The sequence below is a fragment of the Vombatus ursinus genome, unplaced genomic scaffold (genome assembly GCF_900497805.2).
Source record: "Vombatus ursinus unplaced genomic scaffold, bare-nosed wombat genome assembly UNPS02009173.1, whole genome shotgun sequence".
NCBI lineage: Eukaryota > Metazoa > Chordata > Mammalia > Diprotodontia > Vombatidae > Vombatus > Vombatus ursinus.
In genome coordinates, this window is record NW_020948951.1 from 3,042,842 (window position 1) to 3,068,200 (window position 25,359).

Consider the following 25,359-nt stretch of genomic DNA (forward strand, 5'->3'; position numbering starts at 1 on the left):
TCAAGAAACATTTATTAAGAATAATGAGTAGCTGAGTTATATGAATAGTAAGTAACTGAGCCAGGATTTGAACCCAGGTTTTCTGACTCCAAATTCAGTATTTTCCACCATGCCATGATTCTTTCCTTACCTTGTGTTGTTCTGCTGTTCTCAGGGTTCTTGATGTCCTTTTTTTTTGTGAGCTGGGACTTCCTACAGGACTGCTTCCTCCCTGGTGGATGGCAAACACTAAGAATGAGTGGTCTAGCAAGCTGTTTCCTATGTGCTGGGCTCCTCCTTACAAGCCTGGGTTTTGGCTGTCCTACGATCTCCCACCTGGCGCCAGGGTATTATGCCAAGGGCATGGATTGAATTTCACCATAGCAGCTGGCTGGGCACAGGGTCTGATTGTATTTTAAGCCATTGAGTGTCTCAACAGGAACTCGGAGCCCTCCATTTTATGGGGAGAGGTTGGTGTGTCTTATGGTCTTAGCCCCCCCAGGAGCTCAGGAACTATTTATATGTCTCCTGCTCAGGGCTGGACTTTTTGCTGAAGGGGGCTGCAAGGAGCTTGCACATAGGCTGAATAAGCTGTGTGAAGAAACCTTGAATACCTGGGCAGGACTTTCCCTGATGAGAATAGGGGCACAGAAGACCCTCTCTTAAGGTTTAGAGAGGGTATCACATATCTTGTGATGGTGAAGGTGGGGAGGGGAGGAAGAGGAAGGGAAAAGAGGAATTTCTGCTTTGTTTAGCTAAAGGATGTAATATGTCAGAAAAAGCACTGGCTTTGGTGTCCTTGGACCTGGGTTTAAATCTTGGTTTTGCTGCTTATTTACCTGTGTGAACTTATCTTTTTCTGTTTCTGTTTTCCTATTTGTAAAATGAGGGGGTTAAACTAGATGATCCCTAAGACCTTTTTTAGCTCTCAGTCCTATGACTCTTTGTCCAGTGAGATGGTTGTACTAGATGGCTCGTTTCTGAGGTCCTTTACCAGCTGTAGATTGATAATCTGAGGTGGGTGAAGGGTTCAGAGGGCAGATGCAGGAAAGGTGCATTAAAATTACAGAGAGGCAGATTTAAGGTTAACATAAAGAAAAATTTTTTAACTTTTAGATTGTCTCAATATGGAAAGGGCCACATTAGGTGGTTGCATGCTTTTTATCCCTGGAGGTCTTCATGTAGAAGCTGAATAGTCACTTGTTGGGGATGTTGTAGAGGAGATCCTTATTCCAGTATTAGTCGGACTGAGATGCCCTTGGAGCTCCTTTCCAGTTCCAAGATTCTGTGATTCTGTAAGTGTGATACTTTTCTGAGCCCCTCCAGAAGTGGATCCCAGGCCTAGTTGTAGTAACTTGTGGTACTCACTGTGCTATTGGGATCTAATAGGGCCTTGTTGGGGCTCTGTTTTCTGTAGGTTTCACTAATGGTTGATTTTTGGGAAGTTTCAGGTCGTATTGAGAAGACCCTCAGATAGACCCTCAGCATGAGACCAAACTGTGTGAGTTTAAATGACTTTGTTTTGACCCTCCTCTGCCCTAGTGTTTTAGAGTTCTTTGGACCAGAGCAGACTCTTGATTAAAGAAAAAAAATGGCAATCAGTCAGCAGCTACTTCCTGGGCGTCTTACTTGTACAAGATGGATGCAGAAGTGTGTAAAGCATAGAACTTACCACAGAATTGGGATGTTGAGACATATACATGTGAAAAGTATCCATACTAGACCGAAGTTACTGATGATCTCTTAGTTGTCAAATCCATGTCCTTTTCTCAATCTTCATTCTCGTTGACCTCTCTGCAGCCTTTAACACTATTGATCATTCTTTCCTCCTATACACTCTCTTCTCTCTAGGTTTTTGGGATAGCACTGTCTCCTGGTTCTCCTTCTACCTATCTGACCACTCCTTCTCTGTCTCCTTTGCTGGATCCTCCTCCAGATCACACCCTCTAACTGCAGATATCTCTCAGGATTCTGTCTTGGGCTCTCTTCTTTTCTCCCTCTATACTACTTCACTTGGAGTGAAGCTCCCTCTTCAGCTCCCATGGATTTAATTTACATTTCTATGCTGATGATTCTCAGATCTACCTTTCTTGCTCCAATCTTTCTGCTGACCTTTAATTTCACTTCTCCAGCTGCCTCAAATTGGATGTCCAGTACAAATTTGAAGCTCAATGTGTCCTAAAACTGAACTCATTATTTTTTCGTCTAACCCCCCCGCCCCTGTTCCTGTTGAGGGCAACATCATCTTCTTAGTTCCTCAACCCAGGTAGTCATCCTGGACTCCTCATTATTATTGTCTCTTCATGGCCCTCCCCCCCACAAACAAAACAAAAATCAACCTTACCTCCATGACTTTGTTCGCACCACTCCTTCAACCTGCTAGGCCCTACCCTCCCTCTTCTTTCAAAATCCTGGAAGTCTTTCAAGACTCCCTCTTCCAGGGAAACCCCCTCTCAGTCCACAGTGATCTGTCTTTTATGAGTTCCTCTAGCCCTAGCTACTGTTCTACTCACTAAGAACCTGTCACACAGTCAATAAACATTTATATATACATATCTAATTTGTTGCCAAGGCCTGTTGATTTCACCTTTGCAGCATCTCTTGAATACGCCCCTTTCTCTCTGACACTGCCACCACTTTTGTGGAGGCCTTTCATCAACTCATGCCTAGACTATTGCAATAACCTGCTGATGGGTCTGCCTGTCTCAAGTCTCTCCCCACTCTAGTCCATCCTTGTTCAGCCACTAAAAGTGATTTTCTTAAAGCACAAGTCTAATCATGTTACACCAAGACCACCCCCCCCCCCCCGGCCCCCCAGTTCAATAAAGTCTAGTGGTTTCCTGTTGCCTTCAAGATCAAATCCAGAACTCTGTTTGGTCTTCGAAGACCTTCATAACCTAGCCCCCTCCTAACATTCCAGTCTTCTTAAATCTTACTTCTCAACATGTGCTCTTCAGTCCTGCTTGCTTTCTGGCTGTTCCATGAGCAAGACACTCCATCTCTTAGCTCTAGGCATTATCTTTTTCCCATTCCTGGAATGCTGTCCTTTCTCCACTCTGACTACTGACCTCCCTGACTTCCTTTAAGCCTCAAGCTAAAAATCTCACCTCCTGCAGGAAGCCTTCCCCTACCCTTCTTAATTCCAGTGCCATCCCCCTGCTAATTATTTCCTATTTATCCTGTATGTAGCTTGTCTTGTATATATTTGTTTGCGTGTCATCTCCTCCGTTAGGTTGTAAGCTCCTTGAGGGCAAGGGATTGTCTTTTGCCTCTTTTTGTATCCCCAGAGCTAACCACAGTGCCTGGCACATAGCAGGGACTTAATAATGTTTGTCACTTGATTGTGTGACAGGTTCTTAGTAAGTAAAACGGTAGCCAGAGGCTGGAGGAACTCAAGAGAGACAGATTACTGTGGACTGAGATGGGGTCTCCCTAGAAGAGGGAATCAGACTTGTGCTTTATCTTGATAGACTTCTAGGATATGGAGAGAAAATGGAGGGGAGGGCCTAGCAGGTTGAGGGACTGATGTAAACAAAGGCATGGAGGCAGGAAAGTGCAAGGTTTTTTGAGGGGAGGCAGTGAAGAGACTGGTGTGGCTAGAGTGAAGAGAAAGAGTGTAGGAGGAGAACAGTGCAAAATAGGAGACAAGTGGAGTCTGGATGACCAGAAGTTAAGGATATTGTTCTTCAGGGGATTCCCACTCAAATATGAGTTGAGCTCTGAAGTCCCTTTGATTGGATCATCAGTTAGGAGGCAGGTAGATGTTAGGTGGTCTTGAGTGCCTGGATATAGAGTTGAGCATTTTCCCATAGACATTGATGAGCTGTTGATATTTTCTGATGAAAGTAGTCTTTATAGTAATTATAAGCTCACATTTACGTAGTGCTTAAGGGTTAACAAAAAGGTTAACTTTAACTACAACAATCCTGTGAGGTTAGGTAGTGCAAATGATTAATATGATTGCCATTTTTCAGATGAGAAAACAGCCTCAAAGAGGTTATTTGATTTGACCACAACCCAACAACTGATAAATGTCAGAGGTGGGATTCAAACTCAAGTCTCTTCTGAATGCAAGTCCAGGGTACTTTTTGCTACTCTCATGTTGCTTTTGACTTTAGACTTGCTTGGGGTTCTTTAAGGAAGGAGATTTATTTCTGACTTAAACCTTCCAGCTTAGGGTTGATCTGTGTGTGATGCTTCTTAGTTTTTCCTTATATATGTAAATAGAGTGTCTCTGACCTGTGATTGCAGGAATCTGTCACTTTCTTGAGAGCATAAATGCTCAAGGAAAATAATCCATAGTGTCTTTTGGAGCTGAAGGGGAAATGGATGTTGTCATCTCAAAGATTCTCAGAATAGCAGGGATTTCTCAGCAGCTGGGAGAGCCTTGGCTCATGCTCCAGCTTCCCACCCCATGTCTGGCCTTGCAACTTGATTGAGTCCTGATCCCATAAGCAGCCATGAGAAAGAGAAGAAACTGGGGTATGAGATTGGCTAAGAGTCCTGGGGGTCGAGAGGAGGGAATGTGCCAAGTTCAAATGTGCTCCAGAGATCATAAGATAATAGATTTTTGTCTAACACCTCATTTTAGGGATGAAGAAACTGAGAAGTTAAGGGATTTATTTAGGATATGTAGCTAGGAAGTGTCAGAGGTGGTAGGTCCTACTCCACATTTAGCATTCTTTCTACTGGCCCAAGTGTTGTGCTTGTGCACCTGACCCTTTATTCTCCCATTTAGCTGGGCTGTGGTAGCTGCCATTGGCAAGGCAAGGATCGTGCTTTCTAAACTACCTGATATTTCAACCTGGACACAGTGGGATCTGCCGTGGCAGTCCAAAAAGGAATAGGCTTATGGCACATTTGGGTCTCTGTGGTACACCATACCATTTTCTTACCTGTCCCTTCCCCCAAGTCCAAAGGCTGCTTGCTCTGGTGCCTGTGGGAGACATAGGAACTGTCTCACCATGGGTCCTTTTGGGGGTTCCGTCAAAAAGAGGGCCCTGGAACTTATCAGGGCTTCATTTTATATTTAGCTGAAAACAGTAATGGTCCGTGTCTAAGCATGATCAGATTACATCTGGGAGGAGAGTTGGCAGTGCTGGGATCAGGGACCAGCTCTCTTCCCAGCACCGTGGCAGAATTTGATCGGACTCAAGGGGCTGGGTCATACAGGAGGCATTTCCGAGCAGGGAGGATCGGTTTGGGGGGCTGATTTGAAAAGCTGATTGGTATCTGGGGTAGCAGCTGGAGCCAGGCCTCAACCCCCTCCCCAATACTTTTGGGAGTGGATCTGCCTAACAGCACTCCCCAGTGGTAGAGACTGGAGAGGCTTGACAGCATGGATATGAACGTAGTGGCCCGAGAGGCCAGTCAGGTGATGGCCCCCAGCATAAACAGCTTCCCCCGGATTGTCCCATCAAAAGCCACTAAGAAACCCAAAAAGGCTGTTCTCTTCTTTGAGGTGGAGATTCTGGATGCCAAGACACGGGAGAAGCTGTGTTTCCTGGATAAGGTAAAGATTCCTTTTTCTTGAGTGACTGCTAGGATCCCTTTGGTGGGTGTCTTGGGAACCCTGGGTACTCTGGCCCAGCCTCTACCAAAGCCCACTCCTCAGCACCTTTTCTTGTTTCTCTTACACTCTCCCCCTCACATCCTCCATGCCCAGTTCATATATTAACTCTTGAAAAGTAAGAGGCCAATTTCCCAAGGCAGTGGGTGGCGCAGGGGGAAGGAGAGAATCTTATAGGGGTGCATTTTAAATAGAAATATAAATGCATGAGTTCTCACTCTTGCCTTATTTTGGAAGTCATGACACACCTCTAGGTATAGAGGAAGTAGCCCTTCATTGAGGTGTGTGCATGGCCATGGGAGGTGGGGACAGGGGAAGTTGAGTACAGACAAGCCAGAGGATCATAGAATTTAAAGCTGGAGAATCTCATAGATCATCTAGTCCAATTCCTTCATTATACAGATGAGGAAACTTGGGCCTAGACAAGTAATTTTTTCCAAGGTCATCAGTATTTTGCAGCAGAGCCAGAATTTGAACCCTGTTCCTCTGACCCAAAGTCCCATCATCTTTTCCCTATGCCCTATTTGCCTCTCCAGACTAACTTTCCTGCCTTCTACTTCGGGCTTTGCATATTGTGGATACTTAATGTTTGTTGACTTCAATACCCATCAGTGTCACTAGAGAGTATTTGTAGGTTTGGCCATTCCTACTGATGGGTAAATAGGAACCAGCTAATAGATTCTCTGCCTCCCATTTCCCAGCTGGAAAATGGGACAGGTCTAAATCCATAGGCATGATGGTGTATGAACTGCCCTGGAGCTCTTTTGAACTCTGGGAAAGAGGAGGATGGGCACGACAATACAGGTACTCAGTTCCATCTTGTCCTTTAAGCCTTGAGTGAGGATTTGGTCTGGCTGATACCCGTTACTTGTCAAGAGGAAGAGGAAATGGCTTCACTCTAGGTTTTAAAGGCTCACACAATGATTTGGATCTTCTCAAGGAAAACCCAGCTTCTTGAATCTCAAAACCCATTTTCTGTTTTTCTGTCAGACCTAAGGAAGTCCCAAGTCTCCTGAGGTGTTTAGCCCTCTCTATCAGCCTTCACCCAGAGCCTTTACACTTTTAAATCCCTTCTGACAGCTGTAACTTGGACAGATTCTCCCCTGTTGGTTGAAGGTTTTGGGGCTTCTTTGCCAATCCAATCTAAGACTCCTGTCTGGGGCAAGTCTGCCACCTGCAGGTGTTTGCTTGGCTAGTCACTGCCTGTTCCTCATATCTTTGAGGGTCTGTACCCTTGGAAGGCAGATTTTCTTTCTTTCTTACAGTAATGGATAGGATAGTATAGCCTTGCCAAAGGCAAGGAAGGTCTCATTGGAATCTCCCTCTACCTCCCCTTCTCCCCCAAGCTTCCGGTTTGGGAAGAATGAGATTCTCTGTGCTTCCTCTTAGACCTTTGTGAGAGGAAGCTGAGTGGGGAAGATGACTCCAGTGCTAGAGGGGCAGAGGTAGACCTTGGGATAGGGAATAGAAGGACTTGTCCAAATTTTCTCTCAGAGCCATATACTCTGGGGTTCCCTCCTGTTCATGGTCTTTGCTCACCATAAATAGACCTGTTGCCATCTTATAAACATTATTTCCTGAGTTTTTGTTTTGAGGCTTATGATTCCTCCCATTCAGCATTTGCTTCCTTGATGAGGGCAAGGTACTCTTAGATTCTACTATAAGACACCTTCCTGGCAGCAAGTCCCTGGTGGTGGGTTGGGGTAAGTGGTGGTAGCTTGAGCTGGCACCCTTCCACCAGGAGACATTCCCTTTCCCTGGCTTTCTGCTTCCATCCTTTCCTCCTGTATAGAGAAGCCCAAGCTCCCTTATCTCACCCTTTCCCCCCTCCCCCACCTCCAATTCACCCAAGAAGAGGTGTGACATCCTGGCTCCTAGGACTGCCCTCATGCCAGAGCTAACGCTTCCCCTGGTGCACTTCTTCCCAGGTGGAACCCAATGCCACCATTGCTGAGATCAAGAACCTCTTCACAAAATCACGTATGTATCTTGGCCCCAGAGCGGGGCACTGGGCCTCTCAGGAATCTCACAGAATAACTGTCAGAGCTGGATGGGGCCCACATAGTCATTTAGTTCAGACTCCTCATTTTACAGTTGAGGAAACCAAGGCCCCCAAGAGACTGCTCCTTCCCTTCTGTTGGTGTCTAACTCCAGAGGAGGAGAAATGCTGGGAGGCACAGAGTTAGAGCTTTATGGTTTACCGCTTCTCCTTGGCCTTTCTCAAGCTTCCTTTGTTGGTAGTGTTGGGCTAGACACTGTCTGCCTTTGGGGTATGCAGGCTAGACTGGAGTTGGGAACCAAGAACAGGAGTCAGAGTACACCAGTGCCTTGGAAAAAAGAGCAAAATATGAAAGAAAAAACCAAACCAAAGTCTTATTCTTGCTGTGAAAACAATTTTTGCTGTTGGTGAGAGCTCCCTCTTGTGTCATTAGTAATATTGCAGTGTTATTTTTAAGATATTTTTTGTTTTCATGATAGTCATTGTGGTGTGGTAGAATGACATTCATTAAGTAAATACAGAAATGAATGTATGAATCCTCAAAACACTTGGTGGGTTGACTTGAAATATTCCACATTTAAGCAAAGGGATATAAATTGTTGATGAGGGAGGCATTGGGAGTTTTACAGAAAAAGAAATAATTTTCTTTTTTCATGTTTGGGAATGTTTCCCTGATATGATGGTATCTCTGGAGTTTAAGCAGCAGAGGGGAGAGAGCTTGGCCAGTTGGCTGGGGTGGGATATATAGTGTTATGATAAGGTTTGGTGGGCCACCTTAAGGCCATGTTCCCTGAGGTGACAGATTACCAGGACAGGGTCTTCTATCTTCTCTGCTTCTCCTCCCTAGATCCCCAGTGGTATGCTGCCCGGCAGTCCCTCCGGCTGGATCCTAGTGAGTAAACACTTTTATAGGGAACCCATCTTCTTCCTCTACCCTCAAACTTTAAGACTCATCATAGTACATTTCTCCCCTTCTTTACTTGCCTTCTTCTCCCTCTTTTCTCATACAGAGGGCAAATCCTTGAAGGATGAGGACATTCTGCAGAACCTGCCTGTGGGGACCACAGCCACACTTTACTTCCGGGATCTGGGAGCCCAAATCAGCTGGGTTACGGTGAGATCCATGCTCTTTCCTCCTGGAAGCCCTAACCCAATATGTAGCCCTCTTCCCTTCCCTCTCTTTATTTATGTCCCTCACTGCCCAGGTATTCCTGACAGAGTATGCTGGCCCTCTCCTCATTTACCTACTATTCTACTTCCGGGTACCCTTTATCTACGGTCACAAGTATGACTTCACATCTAGCCGGCACACTGTGGTTCAGTGAGTATGGCTTTTGGGCAGGGGAGTGGGCAAACTCAGGCACAAGTTTCCAGCCCTGCCACATCCCCCTTGTCCCTAGTTTCCCACCCTATCCCTGGAGGGCTGCAGGAAAGGGTCTGGATGAGGGCTTGTTGGGGTACTTGGGTGAAGGGATTCCTGGTCAGTTACAAATCTGGATGATGTCATTGGAGAGGCCATGTTGTGGAGTGGGTTTGGAGTTAGGCTTGTCTTCCATTGCCAGCTCTCTTACTTGCTGCCACTTTTGGTACCTTGGGCAAATCCTTTATCCTCTTGAGCTTCAGTTCCTCATCTGTAAAATGAGGGAGTTGGACTAGAAATCTCTAAGATTCTGTCCAGCTTTGATCCTATGATTCTTATGACTTCAGAGGCCCCTTCCAGTTCTGTGATTTCCTTCCTTGTTGTGATTAGCAGGGCCTGGGGGTGGAGTGGGGTGTGGGAGCCCAGAATTCTGAGCTATTCCTCTTTTCCTCCTCCTCTAGTCTTGCCTGTATTTGTCACTCATTCCACTACATCAAGCGCTTACTGGAGACACTGTTTGTTCACCGTTTCTCTCATGGGACAATGCCCCTGCGTAACATCTTCAAGGTTAGCCCTTGGTGGGTAGAGGGAAAAGGGAAGGGGGCAAGCACTGAGACTGTGCTTTGATTCTATCTGGCATGAGAGGGCTTCACGTTTTTCAGGTGGCTGAATAGCAAGCTGCTGGCAGGGAACTTTGTTAGAGCCCTGCCATGTTGGAGAATATTCTCTTAGTTGGCTGTGGTCTTACTCAATTAGGTGGCCCAGATGTTGCCTTGAAGCTCCCAGAGGCAGCCTGGGCTGCTAATCACGTTCATTAAAGGCTGAGATTTCATTGTAGACCTTGCCAGAGTTCTCCCTAGGAGGAGTCTGCCCTTCCTTCTCCCCAGACTCAAGGCAGCATTGCTTTGTTGAGCCCTTGGATCGTGTTGTTGGAGATGATGAGCTCATCAGGCAGCCTGCTTGCTTCCTTCTCTTCTCACTGCTGTACTGACTTCCCTGGGCTCTAGGCCAGTATGGGATTTATTAGAGGGGCTGCATTAATGCAACACAAGCTAGTTGGGTCAGAGAGATGTCGTTTTAGTCCTGGCTCTGACGTGCACTAGCTGTGGGACCCTCAGGAAGTCACAGCCTCTTTAACTCTTGGCTTCCTCATCTATAAAATGTCAATAATACTTGAAACCATCTACCTCACAGGGCTATTGTGAGGAAAGTGTTCTTAAAATCTTAAAATGCTGCATAATTGTGAGCATAATTTTAATTTTTTTGAGAAAGAAGCAGTATGGTGTAATTAATTTTACAAGCACAAAGTGGAGGAGGCATGTTTGAGTGAGAGCCCGTCTGAAATAGAGCAGGGCATTTAGTGAACTCTATATTCAATATAAGCCAACAATTTGTTGTCATTGTTGCTGTTGTTCAGTTGTATCTGATTCTTTGTGACCCCATTTGGGTTTTTCTTGGCAAAGATACTGGAGTGGTTTGCTGTTTCCTTTTCCGGCTCATTTGACAGATGAGGAAACTGAGGCAAACAGGCTTTAGTGACTTACCCAGGGTCACACAGTAAGTGTCTGAGGCCAGATTTGAATTTATGAAGATGAGGCTTCCTGACTCTAGGCCTGGCACTCTATCCACTGGGTCACCTAGTTGCCTTAGTGGGCTGGTGTAGTAGCCAAAAGCTATTGTAACCTTGGATTGCATTAATAAAAGCATAACTTTAAAAAATGAGGTGATAATCCCATTTATGTACCCACTGGCCACTCCTCATCTACAATGTTGTGCAACCAGCATAGCCACAGGCCTTGAATGTGAAAATGAGTTGAAGGTCTGGGGACTGTTTAAATTGTAGAGAAGACTGAGGCACACGATGTGTCTTCATGTATTTGAAGGACTGTTGAAGAGGAATCAGACTGGTTCTATTTAGCCTCATAGGGAAAACCAGGAGTGAGTAATGGGGGAAGCCGAGTTAGGACTTGGTATCCGAGAAAACGTCCTGATAGGTGGAGGAGGGGCTGCCTCTGAGTGGGGTGGGGTGGTGTGTGGGGGGCACTTCCCCACAGGCTGGATGAGCACACTGTGTTGTGCACATTAGAGTGGGGAGGGGGACTCTTTGGGAAATAGCTGAGTGGCTCTTGAGCTGCAGCTGACACTAAAAGTTTGGACACTGGGGTCAAGTGGCAGTTCTGACCCTTGCTGTGTGACAAATCCCTTTACTTCTCTAAAGCTTATACTTTTCTCACAAGAGACATGAGGGAGGTAGTACAAGAATTATCCCTATTTTATAGATGAATTGAGATTTATTTATAGAATTGATGTTCCAGGTGTTCTCACCCATTTGTCTCTCCTCCCGTTTTCAGAACTGTACCTACTACTGGGGCTTTGCTGCCTGGATGGCCTATTATATCAACCACCCTCTCTACACTCCCCCAAGTGAGTGGCCCAGTCTCTGCGCTGTCCCTGGGGATCCGCTGGTCCCTTCAGCTGACATTCACCCTTTTTCTTCTGTTTCCTCTTCCCCTCCTAAGCATATGGTGGTCAGCAGGTGAAACTAGCACTTGGCATTTTTGTGGTAAGGGGGCCCTTGGGTCTGGAGTGGTCTGTGTGTGGTGGGGGTGGAGTAGGGGAGGTGGTGTGTGGAATCCATTTGGAGGGGGTAGTTTGGAGGCCAGGACCTTGTCTAATTATGGCCCTCTCCCAGCTCTGCCAGCTAGGTAACTTCTCCATTCACATCGCTTTGAGGAATCTGCGCCCAGCAGGTAAGTGCTGGAGGTCATAGCTAGCAGGTCTGTGCTGGTTGTGTCTGCACATAGTAGGTGCTTGCTGTTTACCAGGTTGTGTTTGGGTTTGTGAGCACAGTTGAGAATGTGAGTGGCATCTGCTACTACCTTTGTGGGCCTTTTCCCCATATCTGTAAAATAAGTGGGGCTGTACTAGGTGATCTCCACAGGTCCTTCAAGTTCTCAATCTTTTTTTTTTTAATTTTAATTTTTTTTTCCAAGTTCTCAATCTTTAGGGCTGATGTTATTCACCCACTCTCTTACAGGTTCCAAGACCCGGAAGATACCTTATCCAACCAAGAACCCTTTCACGTGGCTCTTCCTGCTGGTGTCATGTCCCAATTACACGTATGAGGTGAGGTCTCTCCCCTTCAGTTTCTGCATTTGTTCCCTGTGATTTGTTGGACTCGGGGTTTTCTTCTGCCAGCATTAATGGTTACCTCTTTAGAGCCCTGGGCCCTATATTGTAGAATGGGGCATCCCATAGGTCCCAGGAATGAGGAGACATTTAGGTCACTAAATCAGGAGCAAATGGTATCCATTCCCCTTCTCTCCTGTGGCCTTAATCAGGCCAAGATTTTCTAGCCTGCACTAGAAACCAAGAGCTCCAGGTTATTTTATCACCTGGATCAGAGGCTCCAGTTACCTTGGAGGGTGGGCAGATCCGTAAGGGTCAGCGTCCTGTTTCAGCCAGCCCACACAGCCTACACCTGGAGGGGTTTGTGTTGGGCAGGGATACCAGGCCTTAACTGTACCCTGACCTTTTTCTTCCATAGGTGGGATCCTGGATTGGGTTTGCCATCATGACTCAGTGCCTCCCAGGTGAGACTCCTAATCATCTTTCTGTACTCCTTGGATAACCTCAGGCTGGGCTTGGGGAACAAAGATAACCTTGTCATTTGGTCTTTCCACTCACTACAGCAAGGTGCAAAGTATTAGATTTAAGAGTCAGAGGACTTGGGTTTGGAGAACTCTTACTGCCTTTGTGTCATTGGTAGTTACTTCTCTTACTCTGTTTACTCATCTGTGAAATGAAGGGGTTGAACCAGATAGAACAACCAAAAACCTTCCTGGCTCTAAATCCCAAGATAATCTAAAAGGGCCTTCCTATACCACGAGAGGCAGGGAATTTACCCTCTTACTTCTTTTCTTCTCCAGTGGCTCTCTTCTCCCTCGTGGGCTTCATCCAAATGACCATCTGGGCCAAAGGGAAGCACCGCAGCTACCTGAAAGAGTTCCGGGATTATCCTCCACTACGCTCTCCCATCATCCCCTTCCTTCTCTAAACTGCCCTCTTGGAGTAGCCTCTCCCCTTTGGGATTAGGGCAGCTTCTCAGCCTGATTTTATGCCCTGGGGTAGGGGCCAGGATTTCCACCTCCCCCTCCCCTCCTCCCCCCATCACTGACCTGGGGTCAGTTCAGCTATTGCCTGGGCAGAGGGCTCGGCCCTCCTCTCTTTTTCTGACTCAAACATAACATGGGCACTGCAGGAGGGATACCGGTTTTAGGTCTTGTTTTCTGGCTACAGGAATAAAACACATTCTAATTCCAGGAGCTCTGGGTGATTTTTTGGTGGCATACAGTGTGGAAGGGGCTGGATAAGAGCCTAAATAGGAGCCCTAGTGCTGAGGTAAGCATAAGCCCAAACAAACTTGGTGAATTATACTTTAATGGCTTAATTATTGTGGGTACTTAAATAGACCTAATCTTGTGTGACTGCAGTTTATATCTTTATATAAAATTTACACAGAATCCTCACCTGCCATGTGAAGGCCTTTCCTTGGTATATTATGGAAAATAAACACTGGGATGCCTACCCAGCTTGAAGAAGTTAAGAGGAGACATAAATGTTATAAATATGAACATGGATGCTGGCTGGAGGGCTCCTCTAATCATGGTATAGCTGAAAGTAAAGAAACCTTCTAAAGTTCAGGAAAGTCATTAGAGAGAGCTCAGGCTTCAGGGGCCATCCATACCCTATGTGTCTATACTCTGCCTCCTTTCAAAAGGTCTCTGACATCAGAAGGAGCCTGCTGGAAAGAGGAGGGATGGAGGCTAGTTAGGGAAGACCTGAGGCCCCTAGTGTACAGATGGGTGGTGCTTGTGATGGCAAACATAGGCCTTTGAGTGGGCCAGGAAGGTCAAAACAGTGTTTATTTATCCAGCTGGTACATGGTTATGGGGATAGAGCTGGGGTTTCAGTATAATTGTGGCTATTTTGGTTCTGAAGCTTCACTCTCTGCTCGCCGCTTCTGTCGTGCCAGCAGACGCCGTTCCCGCTCAAACTCTTTCATTCGGCCTACATAGCTAGGAGAAAGATGAGAGTGGGTCAGGCTTGTTATCAATCATCGAGGCCCTTCCACCTTCAGGTCCCCTACTGACCCCTCCCCCACCTTTGGGCCTGTCAAACAGCAGCAGCAGCTCTCCCTTACAGGACAACCACTCTGAGGTATGTAGGGTAACTCAAGAACCAATCAATTAATACTTTTCAGAGTTGGGCTGCTGATAAAACAAGTAAAGGCTGTTAAGGGAGAAGGAAGGTGTTTTCTAGTACCTACCTTTAAGCCTGGCTCATATGGTAAGTATGAGAATCCCTAGGAGTTATAAGACTAAGGCCCAAGGGTTCCAGTCCAAAGCAGACTTCTCCCATTTCCAAGAAGACACCCTCTCATTCCTATTGGGTCTAACCTCACCTAAGCTTGGCATAGCTGGGGCTCCCAAAAGCTGTTCTGGGATTTCCTTGGTTTGGCAGTATCTTCCTACCCATCCCTGGGCATGTGCTATGTGTTGTCACTTTATAAGCTGGATTTGCTAGGAATGGAAAATGATGGATAGGTGTTAGGAGTTGTACCATTCCCAAGGCTTTCCCAATCTCTTATGTCTAGCCTTGACTTCCTCGTGTTGGGACCTGCATCTCCAATGATCTCCTGGACACCTCCTCTAGGATTCTGTCAGGGCTTAAACTTAGCATGGGCAAAGCTGAATTCCTCATCTTCCTCCCAAGAAGAACACTCAATTAGCAGGTTTCTGTTAATGGCCCCATCTTGGGACTTGAAGTATTGGTTATTTCAGATGATTTATTTGTATTCACTAGTTGCCATCTGCACTACTAACCCCTCTAGCTTAAGCCTCATTCCTCTCACCTGGGCTACTGACAAAGTTTCCACTATAACTGGTCTCTACACCTCCAGTGCCTCTTCAACACATACCACCAGTCTCTTTCTTAAATCACAGCTGTGATCACATCACTCCTCTGCAGAAATGGCTCCCATTAGTCCAAGGGATCAAATTAAAACCCATAAGCCTGACATTTGAAGTTCTGCACAATCTGGTCCCCACTTTTTCAGCTTCATCTCCCACCACTACTCCCCCTGTGCTTGTCAAGTTGATTTCACCAATTCCCCTCTCCCCCTAAATACATCATAATTCATGATAATTCTTTCTCACTGCCAGTAGGGAGCTGGAGGAACCAGGGTGCTGGTGCTCAGTGCAGAATATCAGGGTTCTTTTGAGGGTGGGAAAAGAAAGTGGGACAAAGGGACAAGAGCTGTCTGCTTAGTGGGATAGGAGGAATGAGGTTTTACACCTGGTACTTGGGGGTGTGGGAGTGTGAGCTGGGCCTTTGTTTTCAGGATGTGGAGTGAACAGGTTGGACTGAGAGGGGACATGTGGAAGATATGGGGAGTGGGCTTGGGGTACAACGGTGATGAAACTTACTCTTGGTGCTCACAGAGGTCCCAGATGTGCTTCTCATGGCCACAGGCCAGGAAGTTGGGAAAGCTGTCCCGCTTACACTTGAGTAGTTGGATGAGATGGTGTGCGCAGTAATCCCGCTGCTGCAGCAGCAGCTGTGCATCATTCATTTCCTGCTGTGTGGCCACCATCACTGCACCCATTGGAGAACCAGGACAAGGGCTTGAGCTTAGGGTCTTGCCTCAATCTCTCATTTCTTTACCCAAGGCCTTTTCCCCCCATTTTCTCCAGGGAACCCCTCTGACTCCTGCTGCCCATATACCAATTTTCTCTCAGTACAGGAAACTGTAATCTGGACCGCCCCCCCCCCACCGGCAAAGTGACAAGGAGAACTGTCATATGCCTGATTCTGAGCAGGAGGCACTGGCTGTGCAAGTGGGAAGTGACTTCCTCACCACAGAATCAATCAGAAGGCAGAAAAACCAGAAACAGCTACACGTTCTCCAGATATTGGGAGAGCAGATTTTAAAGGAGATCTGAGGAAAGACAGGGTATTATAATATAAACAATTCTGAGGGGGGAAGAAAGGAGGAGCTGGCTGGAGAAATCAAGGACAGGATGAATGAATGAAGAAAATGCTCTAAGAACAGCATCAGTAGTGGTAAAGCCCAGACAGGTGGGGAACCTGTGGAATCCAAACTTCACAGAACAAATCCCCTTAATAAAAGGATTTGTTATGCAGAAGTTGGACTCGGTCAAAGGGCTGCACTTGAGGATCTAGAGGGCCATGTGTGGCCTCGAGGCTGCAGGTTCCCCACCCCTGGCCCAGAACATACTGAGGCTGGTAATGGATAGTAAAGACAGCAAGAGAAGGCTTTGAAAAAGTTATGTTAGTGGAGAGGAGTATTTAAGAAGGCTCATGAGTTGTGATGGATGGGACTGATGACAATTACCATTCCTATTTTGTGTCTGGTTGATCTTCAGACCCAGAACAGACCCAAAATGCTTAACAGGGATTTGAAACACACACACAGAAGAGCTACTGACTAGCTGCCCTTAACGAGTTCATGACACCATGTTATGTCCCAGGATACACAAAACTGCCAGCTAAATTTCTGACCTGCTGTTGGTGAACTTTAAAAGACCTTGGAGGACAGGAGAAGTGCAAATGTTATACCTTCCCAAAAAGGAAAAAGTGTAAAACCTGCGAACAGGGTGGTGGGAAAATTCTGGAACATATTAAAGGGAGTAAAGAATAAAAAGTAACCTGGGGCAGCTAGGTGGCGCAGTGGATAGAGCACCGGCCCTGAAGTCAGGAGGACCTGAGTTCAAATCTGGCCGCAGACCAAACACTTGACACTAGCTGTGTGACCCTGGGCAAGTCACTTAACCCCAATTGCCTTAAAAAAAAAAAGAATAAAAAGTAACCTCACCTTAAGGGAAAGCTTTCAGTGCAGTCTACTCAGGTTTGAGCTGAGCATTAGACAACACCTCTGATGCCATCCTTGTGGAAGAGATAGATGTTAGGTGATACAAGATATTCAGGTTGCCTTGGAACTGTATTAAGGGGGTCTTAAACTCGGAGGTTAGTACATAGTGGAATGTTCCAGGGCATATGTCCTTGTTAAACATTTTTTATCAATAACTAGGATAAAGGCATACTTATCAAATATGTGAATGATACAAACTAGGAGGGATAGTTAACATGTTGGCTGACAGTCGACGTCCAAAAAAATCTCTATGAGGATAGACTGTATGTAGTAAGATGGAATTTAATAAAGATAAATGCAAAAGCTTTATACCTAGATTCAAGACTCCTCAACTTTGTAAATATTAGGAGCCTGCAAAAGTAATATAAATCAGGAGTGACATGGAAAGCAAACAAAAGACCAACCAAACCCCCACCATAGTGCATTGAGTAACAGACCTAGTCTGCTGTCTTTGACAGGGTCTTTTAAATGGGCTGCATTAAGAGAAGTAGGTGGCTGGGGATATCACAGTAACATTGATTTATGCCCTGGTCAGACCACTTCTGGGCTACTGTGGTCAGTGCTGCTGGACGTGAAGTCAGAAAGAGCTGGACTTGAATACCACCTCAGCCCCTCTGTGTTCTGGGTCAAGCATGTACTCCCTATAAATCTAAGATTCCTCATCCGAAATGAGAACAAGAAAAGCTAATGACTTTTCACTTTTCCACAAGGTTTATGTGAGGATCAAGTGAGATAATTTATATAAAGCACTATATACATGTGAATTATCAAAACTATTCTGGTCACATTTTAGGAAAGACAATGAGGCTGGAGAGCAACCAGGCCAGGTAAAGTCATTCCGACCTGTTGAAGGAACAGGGGATGTTTAGTCTGGAAATGAGAAGGCTTATGTGAGACATGTGAGCTGTCAAATATTTTAATTATTAGATGTGTGATTCTGGGCAAGTCACTTAAACCTCTGTCTGCTTCAGCTTCCTTGACTGTAAAATGGGGGTAATAATAGCACTTACCTCCCAGGGCTGTTGTGAAGGGCAAACGAGGTAACTGTAAAAAGTGCTTCTTGAGCATAGTGCCCGGCACATAAGCTCTATATAAATGCTCACTCCACTCCTCTTCCCCAGAGTGCCTGGCACACAGTAGGTGCTATTTAAAGGCTTACTCCTTTCCCCTTCCCTACAGTGGCTGGAGCATAGTATGCCCCCAATAAACAGTCCTCAAAAGAAAGATGGGTTGGCTTTGTTGAGTTAGAAGCAAGGGGTGTCCACCAGAGCTGTCCAAGAGTGGATCGCAGATTCGGGGCAAGAAGGGACTTTGGGGCTCCTCAGTTTACAGGGGAAGGTAACTGATCACCAAAGAAGCAGAGCGACTTGCCCAAGGTCACAGAAATAAAGGCGGCCGAGCCGGGATTTCACGCGGCCTTCGGCGCCCCCCCCCCCCCCCCCCCCCCGGCCCCACCCCCCCCCCCCGCCCCCCGCAGGATCCCAGGCCCTTGCTCAGCCGCCCGGCGCCTGCGCACTAGACCACGGGAGGCTTTTTTCTCCTCTGGTTCCCGAATTTCCCCTACCCACAGCCGCTGCTCTCACCTCGCTCCTTGCGTCCCTGGAAGCCATAATCCGGGGGAAAGGTGGGCATGTGCAACGGGTCGGGCTCCACCTCCGCATCCCCCAAGTAGCGGCGAGTCAGGTGTGCACCCATTGTGGCTACCGCCTCTGAGGCCTCAGCCTCAGCTTCAGCCTCGGCTTCTGGGGTCACCTCAGCCGCCCCCTCCCACCCCGGAAGCTCTGGGCTCCGGAGCCCGACCACTTCCGGGGCAGACCGCTTCTTCACTACGGACGATAGAGGCGTGGGACCAGAGGACTTTCCGCTTGCGCCCTCTTGCGGGCCGTCTGGAAGCCTGCAGTTGAAAATCTCAGGAGAGAGGCGGGGCCCAGGACAGACGTTAGCGCAGGCGCAACAGCAAGAGTAGTTAACTAAGGGGAGAGGAAGTAGTCTCTCTAGGGATGAGGCTTCTGGCTGGGCGGGGCTGGTGAACACAACATCCTCCTCTTAGTTGCCGGGGGCGGGGTGGAGGGTGGGAGTAGCGGGACTTGAGAGACAGAGATGGAGACTGCCCCTCTAGCCTTGCACTTCAGCATTAAACAAACATTTATTAAGCGCCTACTGTGTGCATGGTTTTGTGTAAGCTGCTAGGGATAGACAAAACTGAAACAATTACTGTTCTTCATCAGCTTGCGTCGCTCAGGGAACGTACCACTATGTAAACAAGTAATCAATAAATCACCGAGCTTTTAAAGGAACGCTGTATATATTCTGGGCACTGTGCTATCTGTTGAGGGTACAAGGACAACTCGAAACAGTCCCTGCTCTCGTGGAGCTTACATTCTATCGGGGAGACAAAATGATGCTTATTATCAGGGGTTTTGTAGAACTCAAATGAGATGTAAAGCAGTATATAAATGCCGGTTATTTTTATTAGCCTCCAGTTTCCAGGCCTCCAGTCTGGTGATGAATTCATTTCCTGATCATTCTACTGCTCAAGCAATCTTTACAGAACAATGCAGGGATGCGCTGGTAAATGTTTAACACCCGGTTCTCTAGGGTTGGGGGGAGGGGAGGGGGGAGGAATGTATGCACATATATTTTTAAGTTTAGACTGAATTATTCAAACTTTCTTAAGTCTAGGAGTCAACAAAAATCAGACCCTGATTTGTAGCAACTGCATATTTCTGAGGTGTAAATGCCTGCACCAAAAATTTAACAAGCCTTTGTGAGACAATTAGAGCTGGGTTCCTGTCTATTATACTACTAGGATCACAGAGGTAGAGCTAATTTCCATGGAGGAGTGGGGTCTGAAGAGGGACACGATGTACAAAAGTAGGTATTTGCAAAATAAATAATAAGCACCTAGGTAATTATTCAAAGAAAATTTTACATAGATGGTGCCTATGATGCTTGAAAAAAAAATGTCAGACCATAGGAAAGACACAGTATGGTGGAAACAACATGGATTTGGCTTACTGTATTCAGATTGAAATTTGAATCCTGGCTCCAAATTTACAAGGTTGGACGAGATGATATTCTGAAATTAGAAATGGGTAAATGTTTTTGAGAAAGGGAAGAGAAAAGAAACTATGAACTCGATGCTACAGATCTTGTCTCTGATTCTTGGCAACATCTGTAGGAGGGGTAAGTAAAGAGTTAGTTAGTGAGATAAATCATGAGTCCTTTACATATTGGCCTTCACAAAGAGCCTGCATGGCTCAACTGCTACAGGTCATGGCCAAACTCACCTCATTTCCTTTTTTGGTAGCATTACTAGACTGAGGTGTATGGGTGTTCAAGGAGGACTAGTACCTCCGGGGTGATGGTCTGCTGGGCCCTTTTCAGGGCTGTACAGCCGCCTTTGGGGTCCGCCTGGCACTCAGCTCTCACCTGTGACTCCAAGAAGCATGGCAGTGGTCACGTCCCAGTAAAAACTCTTTTGGCAGATGGGCTAAGCCAGCTTGAGGGTAACTGACAGGCTTCAAACCCATCAGTGAGTTAGGGGGATGTCTACCCCAAGCACATGATGACTTCCCCTGGCAGAACGGGTAGAGAACAATTTGTCCCAACAACCATGAAGGTGGCTGAAGCAGGTTCTGTGGAGTGCTTAGAGCTTGGTCAGGCATTGAAGGTCATCTACTGCATCCTAGACCATCGCCAGTGCTCTTGACTTCTGTCTTGCCACTAGACTTGGGTGACTTAGTGAGAGAGAGTGAGGCTGTTCAATTCTACCCCACTTAAATCCAATTCATTTGAGAGTCAAGATATGGTCCCGTGATGTCATTGTTCCTCTTCAAAAATGAAGGACAAACAACAACTAGACTGGTAGATGCTTTAGATCTGGTTTAACCTTACCTGTGTTTTAACAAAGCATTTGATAAAATCATGCTATCCTGGTGGAAAAAAAATTGAGGGGAATGTTAACCCTGCCATTGGAGATGCCGAGGTGGTCCCGTCCCTTGAACTAAGAAGTTCTGAGCTGCAGTAGGGCTAACAGTCAATTAGCACCAATATAGTGAGCTCCTTGGGAGCAATGAGAACACTAGGCTCAGTGAACCAGTCCGGGTCAGGAATGGAGAAAGCCAAAGCTCCTGTGCTTATCAGTAGTATGATAAGGTCCATCAGTGGCTGCTGCTACCCTTTTCCAGCTTGGGCAAGATATGGAGATCTAGACTCAAGAAATGAAAAGAAAGAAAGAAAAGTACAGAAAAGAACAGGAAAGAAAGGATGTGGATTAGACACCACTACAGTTGCATATATTCGAAACTGATTAAATGGACAAAAAGTAATTGTTAATGGCTCCATGTCAACTTTGAAGGAGGTCTCTATTGTGCCCTAGGGATATGTGCTTGGTTCTATGGTGTTTAACAATTGTCATTGACAAAAATCTCTCTACCACTCTCAATTCTGTCCAAAGCCATCTCATCTCCCCTGGCCACAATTTCTTTCCTTTCCAATTTTGTTGTTGTTGTTCAGTTATTTCCAGTTGTGTCAACTCTTTCTGACCCCATATGGGATTTTCTTGGCAGGGATACTGGAGTGGTTTGCCATTTCCTTCTCCAGCTCATTTTACAGATGAGGAAAACCAAGGCAAACAGGATTAAGTGATTTGCCCAGGATCATATAGCTAGTAAGTGTCTGAGGCCAGATTGAACTCAGGAAGATGAGTCTTCCTGGCTCCAGGCCTGGAACTTTACTCACTACACTACCTAGCTGTCCCAATCTTGACCCCTTAGTGAATCAGTGCAATTCTATTCTAGTCTCCACTCTTGATTCCTTTGCTCTCTTGTGCTATCATTCATTCATGCCTTGTCAAACTCTAGCTCTGAATTATGCTCACCATCTGCTTCATCTACTCCTACTCACAACAGGAGAAGTCATAGCAACCCTTCAGACTGAGACCACAGAAATTTTGTTATCAGTCTCCCCTGGACCTTCACTACAGCAAAGGCATACTCCTCTCTAATTGATTCTCTACCCTACTACCTACAGTTATTATTCCAAACCATCTCGTCTCTCTTCAGACCTCCCCAGAGCATCATTTCCCCTCCATTCCCTAGCTGAGGCAAGATTCATATTTCACCAAATCTTCAGCTTTATCCCATACTTCCATGTTTTTTTATATGTCAAATCATAATTAAAAATATATTAAGACTCCTTGCCACAAGGTAGGGCAGCTAGGTGGGACAGTGGATAAAGCTCAGGGCTTAGAGTCAAGAAGATCTTGTTCAAATTCAGCCTCAGATACTTACTAGCTATGTGGGCAAATCACTTAAACTCTGTTTGCCTCAGTTTCCTCATCTGTAAAATGGGGATAATAATAGCATACCCACTTCCCAGGGTTTTTTGTGAGGACCAAATGAGATAATATTTTTAAAGTGCTCAGCACAGTGCCTGGCACATAGTAAATGCTATATAAATATTGACTATAATTAGTTATTATAATAATTATTATTATTTTTCCTTCTCATCTTAGAACATTAATTTAATGCCCCATTATTTCCTTCTTTACTTGAGTCTCTGATGAAGGGGTGGCCCTTCTCCTCTTCAAGTCCAATTCCTCTACATATACCCTTAATTTCATCCTCTCCTGTCTTCCACAGCATGTTACCTCCATTATCAGCCCCCTTAATCTTCACCCTGTCATTATTTGCTCCTTTCTTGCTATTTATAAATGCACTAAAATATTTCCCATTCTTAAGAAACCTTCACTATCCTTTCAAACTATTTTAAAACCCTACTATCCTTTCAAGCTATTAATTTAGGTCTCTCCTTCCTTTCTCAGCAAAAGTCCTTGAGAAATCCAGCTACAATTCATTAAGGACATTTGTCTCAAGCTTTTCTCCCCTGTTTTCTGTTTCAAATAACCTCAACATCATCCCCCTTTCTCTTTTTGCCAAGACCAGCCCCTCTACTTGTGTCCGTCATCTTTCTCCTCTTCTCTATCCTGGGAATTTTCTTCATTCATTCACTCATTCCTTCATTCTTCTTCTTCTTCCTCCTCCTCCTCCTCCCTCCTCCTCCTCCTCCTCCTGCTCCTTCTCCTCCTCCTGTACCCTTATGTGGCTTGAATGCTACCTTCCTTAAGCTTCAGAAAGGGACCGTGTCATGATTTTTATTATCTAGTAAGGAAGTGCAATATCAGAATTAAACATCAGGTGGTACCCTATTTGAACCCCAACTAAGCTCTGTAAGTTTCTTATTCTGGCACATGTGGGAGATTTTTTTTCCCGAGAGGCTGCAGTATCCCTGCTGGCCACCAGAGGGACCTAAACCTATAAACACATTCCCAAAAACTCCTTGCTTTGGTGATGCTAAGCAGCTTTGGACCTGGCCAGATCAAAATTAATCTAAGGTATTAAGTAGAATATAAGTCCAAATATTATTCATTTTTTCAATAAACAAGCATTTATTTTCTCTTTTCCCCCACTTTCTTCTGAGGGAGTTGGGGAGATGAAACAAGACCCTTGTAATAAATAAGCTTATTCAAGCAAAACAAATTCCTACAATGGCTATATCCAGAAATGTGTGTCTCATGCTGCATATTTCATCCATCACTTTTCACGTTAAATCTGCTGTCAGTAGCTATTTTAGAGCCACTATACCATTTTAGTTTTATTTTCTCAGTTCCTTGCCCATTGCATTCATAGACTCAGTGACTTAGCATGTTCTGAGTTTATTGTGTTTGTATAATGTCTTTGGGATTTATGTGCACAGGATGGGCATTCCATGTGATCCTTGGGGTACTGCAATAATATAAGAGCCTAAATTGACTCAAGCATTTTTTCTTTAAACTTACAGAAAGGCATTATTATAATATATAATTATAATATATACATTATATATAATATATAATATATTATTTATATATTATATATTTATATATTATTTATTATATTATTTATATATTTATATATAATATATTTATATAGTTATAATATATTATATTATTTATTATATTATTTATATATTATATATTTATATATTATATATTATATATAATTATATATAATATATAATATATATATAATATATAATATATAATACATTCCCATCAAGGGAATGTAATATGTGGATCGTTCATCAAGTTGCAGCTGTGTTCAATCCAAAAGCCAAGTGGTTTTCAATCAGTAAATAAGCATTTTGAAGCACTTTCTATGTGAAAGGCACCATGCTAGATGGTGGGGATAGAACAGACCTTGATTTCAAAGAGCTTGTGTTTTATCAGAGGAAGCAGCATATAAACATAGAAGTATATAAAGATAAATATAAAGTCATTTTCTTTTTTGACAGGAGGAGGGGAGGCATTAGCAACTGGGGGAATCAGGAAAGCTCCCATATAGAAGGTGATTCTTAGGATTCTAGGAGGTGGATGTAAGGAGGGAGTGTATTCCAGACATGGGTTCAACCTTATAGAAATAGCAACTAGGACAATTTTGCTGTACTCAAGTGTGTATAAAGGGGAAGAATGGGTAATAAATCTAGAAAGGTAGCTTGGAGTCAGGCTGTGAAAGGATTTTAAGTCAAAATGCTAAAGTGGAGTTGGTATTTGATCCTAGAGGTAATAGTGAGCTTTTGGCATTTATTAAGCAAGAGAGTGACATGTGACCTGTGTCTTAAGACCATCAACTTGGTAGTTGTGTGGAGGATGGTCTATAGTGGAGAGAGGTCAGGATTTTAATAGTCTAGGTGAGGTGATAAGGGCTTGAACCAGGAAGGTGGTCATTGAGAGGAGAGGAGGGGATGAACTGAAAAGACTCGGCAACTAATTGGACATAGGGTGAGGTGAGGGAAAGTGAGGGGGTGAGGATGACACCAAGGCCATGAATCTGGTTGACTGGAAGGATAATAGCACCCTTGATCACCAGTCAACAAACATTTCTTAAATGCCTACTATGTGTCAGGCACTGTGCTAAGCATTGGGATACAAAGAAAGGCAAAAGACAATCTGCTCAAAGTCTAATGGGGGGGACAACATGAAGGCAACTATGTACAAACAAGACACATACTGGATAAAGAAGGTACTACTACAAATGGGGAAGTTCAGAAGACAGATGGATTTTCAGGGAACTAGGGATTCTATTTTGGGAATATTGAGTTTGAGATGACTACAGGACATCCAATTTGAAATATCCAATAGGCAGTTGGTGCTGGAGGGGTTGGAACTCAGGAAACTCGGAACTAAAGCTGTATATGAAAGATCTGGGAATCATCTGAATAAAGATGATAATCGAATCCATAGGAGCTGCTGAGATTACTAAGAAGGAGTGTTGAGAGAGAAAGGGAGAGGGACCAAGACAGAGCACTTGGGATACACCTACACTTAGGGATATAGATGTTTCTGCTACAAAGGAACCTGAGAAGAAATAGCAGATTAGTAGAAGAATCAGGAGAAAGCAGTGTCACAGAAACTAGCTGGGATATGAAGGGATAGTCAAGTGTTAAACACTATAGAA

At 45.0% G+C, this 25,359-nt stretch overlaps 2 protein-coding genes across 3 annotated transcripts in view; one reads left to right on the forward strand and one right to left on the reverse strand.

Annotated features, from left to right (window-relative positions):
- Nucleotides 1-13,232, forward strand: part of TECR (trans-2,3-enoyl-CoA reductase) — a 37,212-nt gene extending 23,980 nt beyond the window's left edge. For both annotated transcript variants that reach the window (XM_027851043.1, XM_027851042.1), the window contains exons 2-13: nt 5,441-5,491; nt 7,477-7,528; nt 8,395-8,439; nt 8,558-8,661; nt 8,753-8,868; nt 9,369-9,474; nt 11,259-11,331; nt 11,427-11,470; nt 11,600-11,657; nt 11,945-12,033; nt 12,455-12,500; nt 12,837-13,232. In XM_027851043.1, coding sequence (XP_027706844.1) covers nt 5,441-5,491; nt 7,477-7,528; nt 8,395-8,439; nt 8,558-8,661; nt 8,753-8,868; nt 9,369-9,474; nt 11,259-11,331; nt 11,427-11,470; nt 11,600-11,657; nt 11,945-12,033; nt 12,455-12,500; nt 12,837-12,964 — 912 coding nt within the window. In that variant the 3' untranslated portion in view covers nt 12,965-13,232. The remainder of the gene's footprint in view (nt 1-5,440; nt 5,492-7,476; nt 7,529-8,394; nt 8,440-8,557; nt 8,662-8,752; nt 8,869-9,368; nt 9,475-11,258; nt 11,332-11,426; nt 11,471-11,599; nt 11,658-11,944; nt 12,034-12,454; nt 12,501-12,836) is intronic.
- A 582-nt stretch (nt 13,233-13,814) lies between these two features.
- Nucleotides 13,815-18,649, reverse strand: NDUFB7 (NADH:ubiquinone oxidoreductase subunit B7). Its single transcript, XM_027851046.1, has 3 exons — nt 18,445-18,649; nt 15,396-15,564; nt 13,815-13,985 (listed from the first exon to the last, which is right to left on the reverse strand). Exons 1-3 carry the CDS (start codon nt 18,554-18,556, stop codon nt 13,892-13,894), a joined length of 375 nt encoding a protein of 124 aa, XP_027706847.1. The 5' UTR covers nt 18,557-18,649; the 3' UTR covers nt 13,815-13,891.
- Nucleotides 18,650-25,359: the final 6,710 nt, after the last annotated feature.

What these genes read in the sequence shown, in the direction of transcription:
- NDUFB7 (XM_027851046.1), bottom strand. Translation starts at nt 18,556, where the DNA reads ATGGGTGCACACCTGACTCGCCGCTACTTGGGGGATGCGGAGGTGGAG. An exon ending in CCAGGGACGCAAGGAGCGAG is followed by an intron (nt 15,565 to 18,444) that starts GTGAGAGCAGCG and finishes CAATGGGTGCAG; the next exon opens with TGATGGTGGCCACACAGCAG. An exon ending in GACCTCTGTGAGCACCAAGA is followed by an intron (nt 13,986 to 15,395) that starts GTAAGTTTCATC and finishes TCTTTCTCCTAG; the next exon opens with CTATGTAGGCCGAATGAAAG.